The 21,011-nt window shown below is 37.6% G+C and overlaps 1 protein-coding gene across 9 annotated transcripts in view; it reads left to right on the top strand.

Moving 5' to 3' along the window:
• The window catches only part of PHF14 (PHD finger protein 14), a 233,701-nt gene extending 215,867 nt beyond the window's left edge, over positions 1–17,834 (top strand). For 6 of the 9 annotated variants that reach the window (XM_045793151.2, XM_087861033.1, XM_045793153.2 and 3 more), the window contains one exon: positions 1,122–1,328. In XM_045793151.2, the coding sequence (XP_045649107.1) occupies positions 1,122–1,196 (75 nt within the window). In that variant the 3' untranslated portion in view covers positions 1,197–1,328. Of the gene's footprint in view, positions 1–1,121; positions 1,329–17,460 lie in introns of those variants that run through there. The other 3 variants (XR_015723980.1, XM_087861035.1, XM_087861036.1) reach the window with 3 other exon arrangements.
• The last annotated feature ends 3,177 nt before the right edge of the window (positions 17,835–21,011 follow it).

The raw sequence follows: 21,011 nt of genomic DNA, 5'->3' as shown, positions 1-21,011 counted from the left end.
GTATTGACAAAGTCTAAATCACAGATGCCAGTGAGCTTCGAGAGAGACAAAGTATATAAAGGAAGCTTTCTCCACCTTAATGTTTACAGGCAAGGATGTGGTTTTTCATGGGAAACAAATATATATGCCTTGATTTGTATTTACTTTATGTTAACTTACTAAGCAGGACTCAACAATTATTTAATTGAATTTGGTTTTATATGATTTAGAGAGGGTGACGTATTTGGTGATACTGATATTATTGTTCTCTATAGATACTTAAAAAATTGCTATTCATGCTTTAATTCAATAGAAAAGACAATGCTTTTTAACTTCAGTTAATAAAAATGAAAACTCTTACTTGATAAATATTAAAAATATTAGGAAAGCAAAACTGCTTTATACTTGGTATTGTTGAAGGAACATAGATGATGAAACAGGTTACAAATTGTAAGATGAAATATTTTTCCAGACTTTTCATTATTTATACTTTGGAGGTCACCATTTACTACTGAACACAAGATGCACTTCATTCCTATGGAGACTGACATTATGAAGTCACTTCATTTATTCACCATGTTCCACAGGAACCTGCTGTGAATTATGAAGCCACCACTCAGAATCGAAACTATAGAAGACTGTAAGCATTCAATAGCCTGACATGCCCATGTTTCCTATTTTAGAGCTGACTGATCTTCAGATAACATATGGAGGTACAAGTAATTGGAAAATTGGCAGACCTGTCAAGACAGTATGCTAGATGAGACAAAAATGCCATGCCGGAACACATAAAGTGTCTCAGAAGTTAAATTTATTTTTATCAAAGAGTGAAGTAAAAATACCTGATCACCTCCTAAAAAGGACACTTTTATGGGCAGGTGTTTTCAAAAGTAATTTTTAGGTCATTAATAAAATAAGTTGCTTTTAAAAACATATAGAAAACTTTAGTCAATGGGTAGTGTAAAATAATACCCACTGTAAATATTTAAATGTAACATAACTTTACCATTTTGTTTCTAACCTTTTTTCTAGGATTACCAGAATCACAGTAGTTAATTCTTCAGAGAAATAGAATTAAAATGTATTAAGTATAGCTGATAAAATGCCCATTTGTTTAATGTTTTCTAAAATTTATTTCACAGGAAGATGAAAATGAAGCTGAAAGAAAAAATATATCTCAGGAGCTCAGCATGGAACAGAAAAATCCAAAGAAATAAAGGATTTTCTGTAGTGTTTTGAAAAGTTTGCAACTTACGTAGTAGCAGATAAAATTTCTAATTGTAAAATGTTAAACTGTAAAATCTAATTTGCAAGTTGTTCTCAATAAAGTCACTGAAAATGAAATAGGACCTTGCATTTGGAATTTGTATGTTTTCGAAAGCAATTTAAACTTTCACATAAAAGACCATTAAAATGTTTTTTTTTTAATTCTGAACTGAAATCTGAGAATAGAGACAGAATTTTCTGTCTATAACCTGTAATCTGTAAGCATTAATACATCTGGATAACCTAAACAAATCTCTGACAGTTGTTTTTCCCCTTAATAGTCTCAGTTATCTTCTTCAGGGGCCTTAACAGAATCCCAACTATTAGTATCAAGAAAAACCAACATAGTTCAAAAATGAACAGGGAACACTTGCATGCGAAAACACTTAAAATCAAACAGTGCCACAAGATGAAATACCATTTTGTGATCTCATCAACTTATGTATGACATACTACTCTAGGATCGCGGGTAAAGGCTAAAAAGAAATAATTTAATATTCTCTGCAGCAGAAGTAGTACCATGATTTTTAATTCATATAAAATACCAACTAAGGGCCTACTATTTACTGTGCCCTACACACTCTTCCTACACATTTCAAGAACAGTTCCCAGCTGTATTTCTTTGGCTTAGGAATTTTCTAAAATTCCTTTGATACCTGTCTTTATCAGAGAGAGTTCTCACAGCAAGACATTTGACTTCCCCTGATTCTAATTCTTTAGCTATCATTTACCAACTCCAGCAGGAGCAACGAAACGACTTGCTCTTTGCAGAGCCAAGTGTTTTTGGCAGACGTCTTTGTTGGATTATTTAAGGCCGAGTTTCTTAAAATGAGAAGCAGAACTTTGGAGGGAGGGCTTGTAAGAGAATGTCAGCATACAACTTCTTCCCTGTGAGAATGAAATCTGTGTACTTGCCCTGGAGCCATAGTTTTATCACATGCATCTGACAAGCTCAGTAAAGGTGTGACAGTGGGACATGCTGACAGTTACGATACAGTGAACCAAAATGGGAAAAACTACAAGTAGGCAAGATAAAAAATTCATTGATACATAGCTTCAAATAATATAACTGGATTTCAGGAAAACAGCCATATCCCACATACTGGACTCCCTGGATGCGTTTTGGGACAAAGACTTTGAGGCAAATGCCTCAGAAAGGCAAGTTAGAGTCTAAAGAGGGCCTTGGCAATAAGTAAATATAAAAATTAACTTGACATTTGTCCCCATTTTTTTCTGTTTTTGAGTTAGATATCAGTCTGTGTCAAAATACCCAAATTCACATAGATTAGAATTACATTAGTAGTGTAACTTTTGAAGAGAAGCAATAATACATGATTTGTATCATCGGTAGCATTTACTGTATTTATTATGTTGCAGGTGCCGTGCTACATGCTTACCACACATTATGCCAGTACACTTACTGACGATTATGCTCCTCATCCCTGTTAACATATAGGATGCTTACTATTACTTTTCCCATTTTCCAGCGATCAATCTGAGGTTTAGATGGGAAATAAGCTAAGGTTATATAGCTTGTAACTGGCATAGCAAGACTTCAAACCCAAGCAGTCTCACCCCAGAATATCACATTTAGTTATTGTGGAAATACTTATTACTACCATACTTCTTTCAATCCACCATCTTCCCCCAAAATGTACAGTCTTGCTTGTTAGCACCTCATTTATCACTTCTACTTCTCCTTTAGTTACTTCTCTTCCCCAACTACTCAGCCATGTTTAATTTATTTTGAAGACTTTGGCTTTGGTGAAATAAGTGAAACAGGTTTAACTACCATTCTACCTGCTCCATAATAGCAGACTCCTGCTTTATCTTTTGTACACTGAGTGCCAATGAAACAAGTATAACAAAATCACTTTTTTTTTGGCCATTTTTTTTCAGTAAATTGTTTATTCAATTAGCGCACTGCCATCTCATCTCTTACTACTTTCATTCCTAAAATAAGTTGTTGAATAGTATGAGAGGCACAGTGACAGCCACCGGACAGGCATTTTAAATAGTTATATTTAAGTGATACCTTTAATCATTTAAAACTCCAGTTTTCCTTTAAAAACACACACACACACTCCTTGGTTTACGACAGTAAGTGATAAAGTAGAATCACTGTAAATTTCTTTTAAGGATAATTTGCCATCTGAATTTCTCAAATTTTTAGGGTCCATAAATTCATGCCATCAATAAATACATATAAATCCTGTTGTCACCCTACAAGGCTGCCCACGTTATGTAACTGATTAAATTGGTCATTTTATTTGAATCAGATTATGCATATTTTGTATTTTAAAAAATATTTTATAGAATATTACATATTATTTTAGCTCAGGCTCCCATAATAAAATACCCCAGGCTGGATGGCTTAAACAAGAGAAATCTATCTTTTCATGGTTCTGGGAGGCTGCAAGTCCCAGGTTTCAGCTTCTGCTGAGGACTTTTCCTGGTTTGCAGATGGTGGCCTCACTGCATCCTCACACGGGCTTTTCTTGGTGTATGCATGAGGCAAGCGAACAGGCAAGATCTCTGGTCTCTTCTTCTAAGGACACTAATCCTATCATCAGGATTCTAAAGTTATGACCTCATTTAACCTTAATTACTTCCTTACTCCAAATCTAGCCATACTGGGGGGCTAGAGCTTCAGCATATGAATATGGGGGTTGGGGGGACACATTCAGCCCATACACATGATTTAAGTCCAAGTGCCTCTGTTAATAACTATTCTGTCTTATTAAAAAGCACTAGAGGAAACTCCCAATGAAATGTCTGTGACAGTATGGATTATATATACTTATAACTACTATTCCATCTGCTCCAAAACATGAGAATTCTGCTTTATCTTTTGTACACTGAGTTATGATGGAACAAAATATAAGAAATGTTAACTGGAACATGATCTAAAATTGAATTTTAAAGACAACAAAACACTGCACATTATGTATACCTGTTTTCTCTCTATATATATCCCCATTACTTAGCTTGTTTCCTGGCCCAGATTAGGTGTACCACCGCCACTCTAAGTCAGCCTATGACTAACAACACAATACTTACAGGACAAAATTCCTTTGTACCTTACGATGCCTGTATAATCTCCACCCACTCAACCAAATTGTTCTCTCTCCGTGTTAGTGATTTGGCTGTATTTCTTCATGTCTTTAGAAAATTTAAAAATAAAACAACTTTACTCAGCATTTTTCTCTGTCATACTTATGACCAGCATTTTTAAAAAATAGTTTTCAGAATTCAACTCTTTCCTCAGGTCTATGAAATAAACAGCAGAAGTAGGAAAAGGTGTTAGGCTGTTCTCAAATGGAAATTGCTGAGCACTACGATCTTAAATTCATTCAACAGCACTTTATTGGAACCTTCTATATGCCATGCACTATTACCAGGAATTCAATAACAGACAAACTCCCTCTGCTGTCATTGTCTTGAAATTCTTAATACCTTTTAAATTAGAGGGCCCACAGTTCTACTTTGCTCCGGGCCTGTAAAGTACATAGCAGGTACTAACACGTAATGCTTTTACTCTTTAAATCAACGGTATTGGAGTATAGTTTACATACAGTGTCATGTACCCATTTTACATGTACAGCTCAGTAAATTTTGGCAAATGTATATACGTAATCACCACTCCAAGATATAAAGCATTTCCATCACTCTAAAAAGTTTTCTCACGCAGTTCTGCAATCATTCACACACCCCTATTATAACCACCGATCTGCTTGCTTCTTGACTAGCCGGCCTGTCTGAAGTTTCTTGCAAGTGGAATCACTTCAGATGTATTCCTTCGTGTCTGGCTTTGTTCACTCAGCATAATATTTGAGAGTCATCCAGGTTATTGCATGAATCAATATTTTTTTTCATTGTTACTGCTGAGTGCTTTTTCATTGTGTGAGTATGCCACAATTTGTATATCCATTCACCTGTTGCTGGACATTTGAACAGATTTATTATTTTTTTTTTTTAAGATTTTATTTATTTGACAGAGAGAGAGGCAGCGAGAGGGGGAACACTAGCAGGGGGAGAGGGAGAGGGAGAAGCAGGCTCCCCCTGAGCAGGGAGCCCGATGTGGGGCTCGATCCCAGAATGCTGGAATCATGACCTGAGCCAAAGGCAGACGCTTAACGACTGAGCCACCCAGGCACCCTTAAACAGATATTACACAAAAGAAGATATACGAGTGACTAAGAAGTACATGAAAACATGGTCAACATCATTTAGTTATCAGGAAAATGCAAATTAAAACCACAATTACCACCATATACCCACTAAAATATCTATAATTATGTTGCCCAATACAGCAACTACTAGCTACATGTGGCTATTAAGCACTTGAAATAGAACTAGTCTGAATTAAGTTGTGCTGTAAGAATACATGCCAGAATTTTTTGGCTTAGTATGAAAAATAAAGTATCTCATTAATTTTATTCTGATTACATGCTGAAATGACAATAAATTTAAATAGATTTGGCTAAAGAAAGTATACTATTAAAATAAACTTCAGGGACGCTTGGGTGACTCAGTCAGTTAAGCAACTACCTTTGGTTCAGGTCCTAATCCCAGGGTCCTGGGATCAAGTACCACTTCCAGCTCCTTCCTCAGAAGGGAGCCTGCCTCTCCCTTTATGTGCCACCCCCCCACCGCTTGTGCCCTCTCTCTCTCTCTCTCTAACAAATAAATAAAATCTTTAAAATAATTTTTTAAATAAACTTCAACATTTCCACTGTTAATGTAGTTGTCTATGTGGTTTCCACTGTATTTCTACTGGACAGTCCTGGGCTCTAATTTAAAGTCTGATGATGAAATGCTGGTGAGGTTATGAAGCAACTGGAACTTACATAGAGGACTCAACTAACCCATGTTCAGACTTATGCCCCATAGAAAGTCTGAAATAATAAATGTGTGTTGTCATAAGCTGCTAATTTTGTGGTAATTGTTATGCTGCAATAGAAAACTAATGAGATACTGCATAAGCAGTAGGCAACAGGCTGCTACTTTGGCAAGTCAGGCATTCAGCAGTGGTAACCAAATCTCCTTTCAGAGTAAACAGCCACGTTACTGAGTCCACACATCGCTCCATCCCTTCAGGATGGGCATTTTATTCATGAGCCTATTGAGGAAGTAATGATGTAACCATGGAAAGAGGCTGACAGCTGAAGAATTTGTCATCTTGTCCACCTGATTATCAGTGCAAGTGTACAACAGTACACTTTGAAAAGGAGTTTGGAAGTTCTGTATGAGGTTAAACATACTCTTAATACGTGACCCCATACCTCCACTATAGATTTTTACGCAAGAGAAATGAAAATATATGCCCACACAAATATTTGTTTACATGATTTACATGTAAGTTACATGAACTACATGTAGTTATTTACATGGATTACATTTATTACATAAATATTTTAAACAGCCTTATTCATAATATTCATAATTAGCCAAAACTGGAGGCATTTTTTTTCTTTTTAAGTAAAAGTTATATTTCATAATGGTTATCCTTTTCAGAAACTACTTGTCACACTAAGCTGTAGTGTATATGGTTCACAAAATCCCTTTTCTTTCAGGGAAACTGGATGTATTGTGCAATAGATTTCTAACAACAGTGTAAAGGGTGGGAATAATCACTAACTACAAAAGATGCTGATGAAAATTTAAAAAGAAATTAAACAACATACCAAAAAATTCAAGAAATTCAGCCGTCAAAAAACAGTGCAATGCCTTACTTGAAAATATGTAATGTAGTTAAAGCTTTTTAATGACTCCATGTTCTGTTTTAATGATTGTTTTGAATGACCTTTGCAGCTGAAAGTACATTTATACACAATCTAAAATTTTTAAATCATAACTATCTTCTGAATAAATTCTATCCTTTTCCCTTGGGATTGAAAGCGTGAGTGAGGCATCGGGCTCCTCCGCTGGGAGCCTGCTTCTTCCTCTCCCACTCCCCCTGCTTGTGTTCCCTCTCTCGCTGGCTGTCTCTCTCTGTCAAAATAAATAAATAAAAAATCTTTAAAAAAAAAAAAAAAGCAAAAAAAAAAAAAAAAGAAAGCGTGAGTGAGGGGGAAGCAAGATGTGCACCCAGTTGCTCCAACTTAAAGTGTCTGTGAACTGCTTTGAGTTTCAACTGTCTATGAATGTCTCCAAGTTTGCTTCCACACAACCCCACAGGACATGCTCTTCCCAGGGTATAAGAGTTGTTCGTTTGTAACTTTCTGATCACCCAGATGAAATAAGGTGAGTCTAGGTAGTTTTGCTTCTCTAACACTTTTTTTGGAAAATGATAATCACATTCTTACTGCTCATCTTGTTTTGATATTCTTTCCGTAAATCACTAATGACTTTCCTTTAAGCTTAAACCATTAGAGGCATTTGACATTTCCATACTCTCTTGCCTCTGTTGTAATTTGTCTCGTTTCCCCCAGATACAACAAACGGTTGCTCTTTAAGTTAAATGAATATAAAACAGAAACAGGGGAATGTTTCTTATAAATGCACCTCTCACATGGCTACGTAAGATTTATTACAAAGTCCATTGAGAAAAAGAAGTAAATTCAGTTCATTGCGCTGACATGTATTTCCCAATACCGTGGGTCCCTGAGGCCTACACGCACTTCAGTCGGTTGGTTGCTGACAACACATGGGGCTGGAGCAACTTAGTCCTCCTCATGCAGGCTAAGTAAGATTCACTCTGAATAGCGAAGGTTGATTAGAAACCTACTTCAGTTCACATCACCTCAAGAAAACAATTTTTACCTAGCCATGACTGAGCAAATTTCATCCCCATCCCAGACTATCCCGAACAAACATAGCAGGTAATAAATGTTTCCCTGTGGTGAATTCAATGTGGAGTCCCTGGTTTTGTTATCGAGACAAGAAGTTAAGTGCTAACGGCAACAGCATGAAAACACATGCCACTATAGGCATAATTCTGATTTGTTTTAGAAAAACTATTAATTTCCTTGTTACAAAGCCAAGTAAGTACAACCCTTTAAAACTGCTGAACCGTGAAAACCATTTTCCTTAAGGGTTTTAAATTTGGGAACAGACTTGTGAAATTTATAGCTTTAATGAGATATTCTTTGCCTGCAGCCAAGATGAAAGCTAGATCATTGGTTTCCCAGCATGACACCTATGTGTTCTTGATATCATTAGGCTCATAATAACACAGCCCAACATCACATTAATGTTTGAAAGGTTCACTTTTGTCTCTTAGTTTATCTTTCATTTACACCTACAGCATGTTAAATATCTCTCTAGACAATAAGATATACTCTACCTTTATTAATACTGTCATGGGAGTAAAATAAAAATCACTATTTTCAAATTCATGTTTCAAGCCACAAACAATAGATATGGTTTCTACAAAACAGTAATTGAATCAGATGTTGTATGTGTAAGTTTGAAAATGATAATCTTCCTTGTTGATACATAAGGAGATGAAAACATGGGTCTCCCAAATGCAGGCCAGTTCCAACTATCATTTTTAACACTGTCTAATTCAAAAGGTGAGGCAAGGTCATTGTTACTTCTAAAGACAGATGAACTCTTTCAGAACATTCAGATTTCAGGGGGGCACCTGGGTGGCGCAGTCGTTAAGCGTCTGCCTTCGGCTCAGGGCGTGATCCCAGCATTCTGGGATCGAGCCCCACGTCAGGCTCTTCTGCTGGGAACCTGCTTCTTTCTCTCCCACTCCCCCTGCTTGCGTTCCCTCTCTCGCTGGCTGTCTCTCTCTGTCAAATAAATAAATAAAATCTTAAAAAAAAAAAAAAAAGAATATTCAGATTTCAGGTCAGTAAGAAAGGTAGCTTATTAAATAGCATCAGAAAGAGGTAAAATCATTGTAGGACTCTGTCATTCTATGCTCCATGGTGAAAGTAACATGGTATAAGACCTCTAAAGAAATAATCAAACCTATTGTTTGTAAAATATCATTATTTTTTGATATAACACAATGTAATTCTGTGATTAAGGAACCTAATTCTGTAAGTTGTACCCTTAAATTTGTGCAAATATTTGAAGGCATTTTATCTGTAAGTTTATGATTTATATTATTTATATTTATATTATATTTATCTACTATTTATTATCATCAACATCAGACATATGCAAAAGTAGGCAGAAGGTTACAATGACTCCCCATCTACTTGTAACTGAGATTCAACAATTCTTGAGATTTTGCCATGACTGCTTTATATGTTTTTTCCTCTTTCTCTTTTGTCTAATTATTTTAAAGCAGATCCCCGACTACAATGCCTTTTAACATGTATTCTCCTTTCGACGATTTATTTCTGATTGGATATATTTAATTTATACATGTTTTTCTATGACAGATGTATTTTTTTTTAGTAATGTGAGACTGTAGGTTAATATGACTTGACAACAGTATATTGTGCCTTGTGCACCTCAGGCCACACTTTTAGGGAGATTCAAAAAAAAATATTTGGTCTGAATTTTTTAATGGTGATGATGTAAGAAGCAGAAATAAACACAGAATCTCAATTCACATTTGCATTTTTGCACCTTGGGCAGAAAAACAGAATGAATCAGAGCTGCAAATCATAAAGGAGACACGTTTCAACCTCCAGAGCACTGTTGAACCAAGACATCCTTCTGATTATACTATACTAACAAGGAACAAAACTGGTACATTCAGCAATGCCTTCAAAAATGTATCTCGTTAGTAAAAATCAAATTAACAAATGGAACATCTGTTCAGGGTTATGATTCTCTTTTTTTATACTGTATCTTTTTGGCAAGTATTGATTTGGGATTTGAAATTTTACATTTGCTTATGTCTAAATCTGGAAGTCCTGAACAGTCTGATGTAAAATGTTTTAATAGGCTGTTTGCTTTCAGTGCCCTTAGATACAACCCATATGTGAGTTCCTTCTTCCCTCATCCTAGCAGCCCAGGTCTATCTCCCCTGCGGAACCATTTTTGCTCAAGACCTTTTCTTAACCTGTATCTTTCTTAGACCCTCTAAAATCAAGCTCTCCCACCTGTTCTCAAATCCAAGATCTCTTTCCCACGGAGTTCCACATTCTCCATTTAGTTATATCACAAGAGAACAGCTGGTGAATATGATGAATGAATTCTTCACAAGTGTATTAGGCTAGTCTAGGCTACGCTGTGGAAACAAACAGTCCCTGAAATCTCAGTGCCTAAACCAACAAAAGTTTACTTCTCACTCGTATCACTGTCTGTGGCTCTTCTCGCCAGTTCTTCAAGAACTGCATCATGGATTTATATGTTCACATTGCAGCTTCACCGTTTGAGTGTTCACCACTTGAGAGAGAGAAAGAGAAAGAGAGGGAGAAAGAGAGAATCTGGTGGGAGAGACAAAAACAGACACAGAAAATTGTCATGAGTTAAGTGTTCCAACAGAGGGTCATGAAAGGTACTATAGATCACGGAGGGGAGCAGCTAAAGGACCCCAGAGGTGGAAAAAAATACTTCATATAAATAATACTTGAGTCTGGGTTTGAAGGCATGGGATTTTATCAGAAGTAGTAGTGGGAATAATGCTTCAGAGAGCTAAAATAGGAATATGCAAAGATAATAAGTTTTCAAAGGTTAAAGATGATTCAGCATGTCTGGATCCAAGAGAAAGCAGGGCAGGAAGTGACAGGGGCTGCATCTAGGAAGAAAGGATGAGATATTCTTATGGAAGGTTTTAGGAGCTTCCTAAGGCACCCGGATTTAGTCCTGCAGAATTGGACATTTATTAAAATCAAATAGGGATGAGGAAACAGTGGTGATGGTTGTACAATATTGTGAATGTAATGTCACTGAATTATACACTTGAAAATAGCAAATTTTAGGGGCTCCTAGCTGGCCAGTTGGCACAGCATGTGACCATTGATCTCAGGGTTGTCAGTTTGAGCCCCATGTTGGGTATAGAGATTACTCAAAAATAAAATCTTTAAAAAATATATAGAAAAAAAAAACTATGGCAAACTGTGTTATAATACACATTCAAAAAATCAGTAATGGGATATGCTAAGAATGATTTAATTGTACAGTTTAAATGGATGAATTTTATGTTACATGTATTATATCTCAATAATTTTATTTGAAAAAGATTTAAGCCTTGAAAAATAAAATCATATGAGCTTTTAAAAAAAAACCTGACACTTGAACCCTATCCAATAATCAATTAAGTCAGAATCCCTGGGGGTGGGCCAAACATTCAGCATCTTGAGGCACTGCAGGTGGTTGTGATGTGTGGTCATGGCGCAGAATCACTGCTGTAGGCAATAAGGAACCAGGGAAGAATTTTAATCAGGGGAATAACATGATCGGATTTGCATTTTAGGAACAGAGATCCTTGAGTCTTCTGCTCAGATCCTTCAGTAGCCACACAAATGTGTATGGAGCCTATAACAGCCTGAATCTGGAAACAACTCCAATGTCCCTTAGCGTCAAAATAAACTCTGGTATATTCAGTACAATGGAATACTGATCAGCAATAAGAAGCCCCCACCACCTTGATCATATGAACTGCCAATATTTCTGCTGCCTCAAACTCTACTTGCCAAGGCAGAATCTGCCCTTATTTCCTTTCTGGCTTGTCTGCTGCCCAGCCAGGCTTTCCTATTGACCTTAGCAATGCCTTCTCCAATTGTAACTCAAGCCAGAAACCTCATTCATTTTTCCTCCATTTTTAAAAGTTATGATTTACATACAGTAAAATTCACACTTTTAATGTGCGGTTCTTTGTGTTTTGACAACCATACAGTCATGTAAACACCATCACAATTAGCTAGAAAACAATTCCACCACATCCCCAAATTACCTTATGCCCCTTTATAGACAACTGTCAATGTCTCCTCCCCCAACCCCAACCTCTGGCAACCACTAATCAATTTTCTGTCCATATAGTTTTGCCTTTTTCAGAATATCATAAAAATGGGATGCTACAGTATGTAGTTTTGGGGTGGGGCTTATTTCACTTAAAATAGTTCATTCGTGTTGTTTCATATATCAGGAGTTAATTCCTTTTTATTGTTGAGGAGTGTTCATTGTAAGGACATACCACAGTTTATATTATCCACTCATCAGTTGAGAGAAATCTAACTGGTTTCCAGGTTTGGGAGATTATGAATAAAGTTTCTATAAACATTTGTGTCTTTGTGAAAACATAATTTTTATTTCTCTTGGGTAAATGCCTAGAAGTGGCGTTGCTGGGTCACACGGTAGGTGTTATAATTATTTAACTTTGTACTATGCTGCCAAAGTGACTGCAAATTGACATTCCCACCAGCAAAATGAGATGGTCACAGCTGCTCCACATTTCTACATTCTCACCTGCACTTGTTATTTTATGTTTTGTTTTGCTTTTTTTTAGCCATTCAAATGGGCATCTCACTGTGGTTTTACTTTGCACGTCCCTAATGACCAATTCTGTTGAATACTTTTTCATGTTCCTATTTGTGACCTGTATATAACTGTACTGAAGGGGTTGTTCAGATCTTTTTGCCCATTTTTCTATTGGGTTGTTGGTTTACAAAGATTTTTTAAATGTCCCTCATTGCTCTTCTCTAACTATGACCAAAGCAGTCAGTTTTTCCTCTATTACAATAATCAAATTTTATTTTTCTATCATTAAATATCCTTCTAAGTCCTGCTTTCTGGATTAGTAGCCTCCTCTTGTTATATTTAGCCACCTATCTTCCCTTATCTGAGGCCATTCTCTCACAAAGCTGATGTCTTCAAATTCACCTCTTTATCTTTCTGAAGTTTTTGTCTCCATTCTTCTATGTCCTGTCTGGGCAATTAACATTTCCTTATAGATACGCATACCTCTAAACCCGTATTTAGCCAAAGCTATCTAGCATTGTCTCTTTTACCCCTTTGTTCATCCAAATACTCTTTTCCCTCTTTTTCTCCCCTTTCATCTTGAAGGCTTTCCTCAAATGTCTGGAAGATCTGGAAATCTGTTTGGTTTTTTTTTATGTTCAGTTAGCCACTGTATAATACATCATTAGTTTTTGATGTAGTGATCAATGATTCATTAGTTGGATATAACACCCAGCACTCACCACAACATGCACCCTCCTTAATACCCACCACCCTGTTACCCCCTCCCCTCTGAAACCCTCAGTTTGTTTCCTGAGGTCCAAAGTCTCTCATGGTTCATCTCCTTCTCCGAGTTCTCTCCCTTCAGATTTCCCTCCCTTCCCTGATGGTCCTCCATGCTATTGCTTACATTCCACATATGAGTGAAACCAAATGATAACTGAAATCCTTGACAGCCCACTTATTCTTAAAGAATTGGCACTATGTGTGCTATGTACACAGGATAGGTTGTAAGCTGGTGAGCTTCACCCCAGGAGGCACTGATAAATTGCTAAGAGAATCTGCTAAAAGCTAGCACACCTCTAATTTTATGTGCCTGTGTGTGTGTGTGTGCGTGTGGCCATTTCCTCCAGGAAAAATGCTACAGCCTCCTTTTTGAAACTATGCATCTCAGGACAATATGCCAAGGGTGAGATAAGAGTGAGAGAACCAAGGCTGCAGTGGGGCTACAGAGTCTCATGGCCCCATATGTAAACTCATTCAATCTCCCTGTGAACAGTAGGGAGCCGCCCCCCTCTGTTCTTAGAAGGACTTGCTGTCTGTCTGGAAACCCTCTGGTCTTTTGGTAGGGGATGGACATCTTTCCTTTAGCTGGAAGGACACTCATCTGACGGTGTAGACTGGGGAAGTGCACCTAGATATCTGTTTCATTTGTGTTCTTTCTCCGCTTCACTCTTCACTCCAGCCTCCCACATGACCAGTGGTTCAATTTCTTGGGTTTTTATGGGGTTTGGAGACACATACTAGTCTGATTCTCAGGCACCTTTACAGGAACCTGGCCGTCACCTTCTCTGCTGAGCTAAGAGAGTGACCACTCATTATGCTCCTTCCATTGTTCCAAAATTTGACTTTATTCCTCTCCTTGTCCCTGGGATTTCAAATCCTTTTTATCTCTTTATTTCAGTTTTACTGGGTCTTAGAGAGGCAGCAGAGAGACACATGAGTTCAATCTACTATTTTTTTAAACAAAAATCTGCCCTAATTTTTAAATAAAATTTTCACATGACTGTTAGGAAGTTTCTTAGTCATATATAGCCTGTTCATAAGTACTAACGATCCACTCAAGCCTACTTATAAAGGGAGATTTCATGTGTGAGCACGGGGATATCTCACAGAATCCAAATCCCTGAAAACCTTAGGCTGGAATGGGGAACTAGAAAATCTTCAAGAATCAGGAGAGCTAACTGGCAACATACCTTTCTGGAGTTTCCCCTCTATTTTTACCTAAAATCGGTTCCCTTCTCTCTTTTCTCTCTTTCTCCCTCCCACCCTCCCTCCCTTTAAAAGCTCTCTCTTTTTGATTCCTCATCAGCAAAGGGTCTAAATGAGCCTAAACACAGGCTCCTGATCTTCTAACTCTAGAAACTTCAATGAACTAACTCTAAAGTCTCAAATGAGGTCATCTGATTGGCCTAGTTCTTGAGTCACATGTTTTCCCATATCTAATCAGCAGAGGGCAGGGAGTTATGGATAGGCTCCAAACACAGTGACAGCTAGGGCCATCGGAAGGAGGCATTTCTCCTGGACCAAGAGCACTAGGATTTATCTACTACATAATAATTAAATAAGTAGTGGACATTACAGTGTTCTAGTACAAGGTAGATACTAAACTTTTCTCAAATAGTTCCAAATTTATGGAATATCTTCATCTTTTATAATTTCATGAAAATCTTTCACTCCTAAATAAGCGTAAAAGATAATATAATCTAGTAAGAAAAGAAAATGAAAGCTACTAAGGTTAGCCAAGTAGTTCAGAGAAGCTACACATGGTGATGGAATCTCAAAGCATGAAGAACATGATTGTCCACAGAGACCTTAAATGAGAAGGTAGTTGAGATGCAAGACTCTAGCCCAGAATCTTCAACTCAATGACCAACACTCAGAGCAAGACCTGAAACTTCTTAATGTAGTTAGAACAACGTTAAAGGATCTAGAACCAAACCACTAATGGATTAAAAATATAAATGAAGTCGTCCATATGAAAAGAAACAGTTTTATTGAAGAGTAGGTCTAAATCTCAGGGGGAAAACACGAAATATAAAAGAGGAGGCAAAAATCTATATAGAATTTAATTTCATTTTAGAGCTATTGTAGCTTTGGAATAATATTACTTTTCCCAAGAATCATATTTTGAAGGATCCTATATAATGATATTGCAATGAGAGAAATGATGAGTTTGGGATACTAAAGATAATACAAAACTGGGGAAATAACTGTTGATTTAAAACACTCTTGTGGAATTGGAACCAATTAATTTTTAAAAGGATAAAATCAAGAGGAATATTATTTCCAAAACTTTGAGAACAAAAAAAGTTAGACACAGATTGGTCTTTATTCTAAGCACACACAAGGAAGATATATTTCTCTGGCTTGGAAAGGTTTGCATTTTCTGCAGTTCACTGAACAGACAAAATGTCAAAGGGAAATCTCAGCTCTTCTTGTCCATAGTTTATACTATAAAAGAAGCTGTGAGCTCCCCTTAAGAAACAAAACACCAGCATCTACAAAGCCCTCTTGCTCTGCACTCATTCGACACCTGTGCAATGTCTTTGTCCTCCTGGCTTAGTGCATCATGACCCATGAAGCACATTTACCCTTGGACAAGCTGGGTAGGAGGAACAGGCTCGAGGCAAAGGAGCTTGCTCAGCAGGGTCAGAAGAGAGATGTGTGCTAGAAAGTGATCCACTCCCAGCAAGAGACCACAAAAGGTGGTCCCCGCTCTTTGGTTGATTGTGGGCCTCAGTGGAGGAGGCCAGAGGGAACACGTGCTGTCACCACTTCTCGATACAATACTACCTCGAAGAGATTTTTTTAACTGAAGTGCTCAAAAAAATATCCCAAAACCTTTGCTTGGCAAGCATCTTATAAAGCCCCAAGTCATTTTCATTTTGTATCAATTCTTCTATCCTCGGTTTGAGCTGGATGAGCGGAATATTTCTCTGCTTAGGATTCTCCTGACTCCTTCAAGAGAAAAAGACTGAACTCCCATTGAAGGGCCGGAGAGGGGAATAATGGTGTGTTACTTGACTCCAGCTTAGTTTCTCCATTCCGGCAAGGCTGAGACCTTTTTTTCCCCCCTCCAAAATTATCTAAAGGTAATCACACCTCATCACCAAGAGAATTCATTTCTGCCTACCAACCAGCTAGACTAGTCTATGTTAGAGCCAGACCTATAAGCCAGATGTACTTCTCTGCTTATGTTTCTTTTCAAAATCAAAGTCCCCTTATAGTTTCACTTTTATTAATTTATTTTGAAACAATTGCCTTTCTTTAGGAACATTTCTATTATGCAAAAGGAGAAACGCCCAAGTTACTCTACAAACATGTAATCCAAAAATGCTCATTGAAGCTCAGCTTTGCTAGACTAGATGTGTTAGAATGGAATGCGAGATGATTACAAAACCTCTGGGTGATTGTGGAAGATAAACCTGAAAGCTGCCCCTGTCAAAAAAGAGTCAGACATTCGTCAAAGGTGGCAAGACAGATTTTATTCAGGTTATGGCAGTAGGGGACAGAGACCTCAGTATAAACTGATTCAATTCCACTGACAGAAGAAGGATGCCTTTTAAATGTTGGTTGTGCTAAAGGAAAAGCACTGAAGGACATTGTGGGGAGGTTGGCCAATGTGATTAGGGATCTGTGCCCGCTAACTGGTGCTTATTGAGGTCAGGCTCATTGCTTCCCAGGGAAAATGGAAACAAAGTCCCTATCTCTCTTAATGATTACATTTCAGAGAGATGGCTCTTGGGTCCTTGAGAAAGACATTCCTGGGTTGCAGAAGACACACCTCAAAGAGGCAGAGAAAGGATTTACAATTGCAAGTTTTCTAAAGTAAATGCTTCACGAAAAGGGAGATTGGGGACCTATAATCAGATTTTAGCTAGAAGAAACAGTGAATTCCTTTGGCAGCCCTGAGCTTTTTCAGGCAGCCCTTTTAAGGAGGCAGGGGTTGTCATCCTAGGGACACAGCCTTGAGCTGATAGAAGGTATGCTAGAGTTTGTTCAAGTGTCTAAGTGTGGGTAGTGGACAAAGTCATTTGTACTGATAGTTTTGCAGTTCTTACCTCCATGATTCCTACCTCTTGATATTCATGACTTTGTGTAATCGCTTCCCTTTGAGTGCAGGTGAAACCTATAACTTGCTTCTAATCAACATTTTCAACAAAGATGACAAGATGAACACGACTACGTGTATACAATTACATTACATAAGATGGCAAAAACATCTTGTGAAGAGACTATCTGCTCACTTATTGGTCCTGATGAAAGGAGACTCAAGTGGCGAGGAACTAAGGATGTCCTCCAGCCAACTGCCAGTGAGAAAATGAGGCCCTCAGTCCCCAAACCACAAGGAAATGAATTCTGCCAACCACCTCATTGGAATGAACCCCTTTCCAGTCAAACACTCAGATGAGATCCATCCCAGACAACACCCGAATTGTGCCCCTGCAGAAAATGAATCAAAATGTATCCACATTCTTGACCCACAGAAACTGTGAGATAATAAATGTATGTTGTTCTAAACTAAATCTGTGGTAATTTGTAACACAGCAATAAATAGCAAATACAGTCCATGCTTCCAAAAGCACATGTAATTTAACCTTATTCTCATATCAGGCTCCACGAAAAAAAGTAAATAAAGGTTTCTCATCCAATTCCGTTTGGAGAATGCTGTATTCTATATCCTCCACCCCTTGAGAGTCACTGTATTCTCAGACATACAAGAAAGAAATATTGTTAAACCAGAGTTACCTGAATTTTTTTCCATTATGGAGACCAGCTTCATTTTGATTTTTTTTTTAACTTCTAGTAATATCTTATAAAACCAGTTTTCAAATTATCACACCACAAAGTAATGGTCGCAAAGAGCAATAACTTTCAAGGTAGGAAGCTCATCCCATCAAAGGTACAGTAAGACCTACAACAGGTACATGCCTATGGCGATTTTAAGGAAATCAATTTCCAGATTCCCACTTCCTTATATTGTTTTCCCCAAACTAACCTGCCAGACAATAGTCATGGGGAGAAGCCTTCAATTTTCCTTTCCCATTTTACAAAAGAAAGGTGTCCTTCCCATCCAGCCCCAGGAAAGCTCCAGATGACAAACAGAAGGACAATTTGGAACACTGGTGTCCATGTTTAGAGAGTGAATTACCATAAGATGGGTATTAAATCCTTTTAGAACCCTGATTTTTCTTTTCTTTACTTTCACACTGCAGAAGAGCTTATGGGGTGAGAGAAGTTGTTGTGGCCATCTTTGGAAAATATGAAATGCCAAAAATTACCAGGTAATTCCTTAATGAAGGTTTCCTCAAAGATTATTAAGGCAAAATGAAGGATGTCCAAGGGTAGGGCGAGATGTTCCCTGGGGAAAGCATAAAACCCAAAGCCCTGAGCTGCTATTGCTGTAGCCTGCCCGAGCACGGAGGCCAGCCATGAGAAAAGAAAGAGGCTCCAGAACTCCAGAGTTCACACATACAGGCTTAATTCCTACTGCAGGTCAGGGAGGAAGTTGATGATGAAGGAACCCTGCTCCATGCCAAGGGTGCTCACATGGACTTTTCACAACCACTCGAAAGGTGAGAGGAATTTTTACCCATATTTTGTAGGTGCAGGAAACTACACTTCAGGGCTTGAGCCCAGATTTGGGGCTTCAGGTCCAGTGTGGTTTTGTTGTTTCTGTTGTTGTTGTTTTTAGAGAAGGGAAAAGAGTTTTATTTGACCTCAATTTAGGACAGCTGCCGCAGAAACACACTCTTCATAAGGAAGAAAGCGTTCCCTAGTCCAGTGTGTTTTTAGTACATCATCAAAGGGGCTTTCCCCAGGATAGTGGGAAGGCAGCTAAGCGACCCTTTTGTTTTCCCCTTTAAGGCAATACTTTGATTCCTTTTAGGGAGATTTCACCTCTATAAAGGGATCTGAGGACCACTGGGCTCCCAGGGTGATATTTAGATGTAGCTTAAGTCTCTGAGTTGTAAGCCTGTTCAAGTTGAATTCTTAACCTCTAGGCATAATGGCAACCATTTTCTAGCTCATGAGCTGTTTATAGAAGATGGACGAGATTCTGATGATCAGCAAGTACTTTTCTAATAAATAATGATATGGCTAATAAATATTAGTAAATACAATATCATTTAAACGATGTGAATCATTGTAGGAATTGAGACATACCGATTGACCCTACTATGACTTTGTCCATTCCTAAAGTGCATACAATAGTTACATAGCATATGGACTAGAGAAGTAAAATACCCAAGTGTCTCCCTGTCTTTGAATGAAATACACCAGGAAAGGACAACGACAAGGGAAACTGTAATTTTTCCAGGAATTACTCTTATAAGATTGAATACAGAGGCATTTATAATGTGCCTGTATAAACACTTTCCTTTCAATCTGGCCTATTCCCTAAAGAAGTAGAGCTGGCTTTTGCAACATTAACAAAAAGAAGAAAAGAAACTTAAATAAGTAAAATCAGTAACAAGTAAAATATAAATAAGGAACCAAGGTCAAGACTGGAAAAGGTAGAATGCAGATAGGTGGGTCCTACTGAGTTACTAAAGTTGACACAAATTTGGCTCTGAGCTTCCTGGAGGCTAAGCAGCTAGATATTAATGGATAGACCAACAGATTTTGATATGTTATCAGTAAGAAAAATGCAATTGCCATCAGCCTTTTAATTCTTTAATACTTCACATTTAGAATTCTTTGCAGATAAAAGTTTATATATGGAAATCTCTGTGCAAAAATAAAGGTCTTGCTAATTAGAAGGAAATGCAAAAAGTGTGTTTACAAAAGTGTTTCTCATTATGAAAACTGATGGTTTTGAAAAACAGTATAACAAAGAAAAGAGTTTCAAAGTGTTCCCAGGTTAATCACAAAAGTAACCAAAGGCCTGCTGCTTTGAAGGTTTAATCCAAGGTGCTTATCCAACCTCTTTGTTGAACAAATCTTGCAAATAAGGCCTTCTCAGAAAATTCACAGAGTTTTCTGTGGGAGCTTGAAATGTCAGCAGAAGAGGCTTTCTGATGATATTATGCCGGCATTACTATCCTAACAGTTGGGGTGGGGGAGGAAGTGCAAGATAGTAAAATCATTTCATTGCCTAATTTTTATGCCATACTACATAACAGCTTTTCTGGCAATGCTGATAGGTGTAACAAAAAGAGAAAACAAAACAAGTAAATAAACCAAAGAAAGAAAGCAAAGCTTGACAAGTGCCAGAAGCACAGATCCTTAGTTCTGAGCAATTACTAGTGTTAAAGGACACATTTCAAAAGAGGATAAAATTATAATTCTCATGCAGATCAAAAGAACACACATTAAAGATTGTATTTAACTTACTGTTAACAAAGGAACCAGGCAGATGTTAAAACCTGTTTAAAGGAGAATCCAAAGAACAGATACATTCACCAGGCAGAAATACTGAAGTGAATTTGTAAATGGACCCATACATGTCTTTTCAACAAAGAGGAGAGCAGTCTCTGCACCAAACAATTCATTTGCATGTCCACAGACATATATGATTTCCCTTGACATCAACTGTAAAATAGCTCAAAGACAATTAGAGGCTATCATCAGACAACCCCAGAAAGGTGTTCGTAAACAACGCATAGTCCGCCTTTGGAGACACCCAGTCATCTTATTTGCTCGGACTGAATTTCCTTACACTGGTGAGT

Source organism: Ursus americanus, chromosome 3 (genome assembly GCF_024610735.1).
Source record: "Ursus americanus isolate L20-20 chromosome 3, mUrsAme1.1.p, whole genome shotgun sequence".
In the NCBI taxonomy this organism is placed as follows: Eukaryota; Metazoa; Chordata; class Mammalia; order Carnivora; family Ursidae; genus Ursus; species Ursus americanus.
This window is presented reverse-complemented; position numbering and strand designations above follow the sequence as displayed.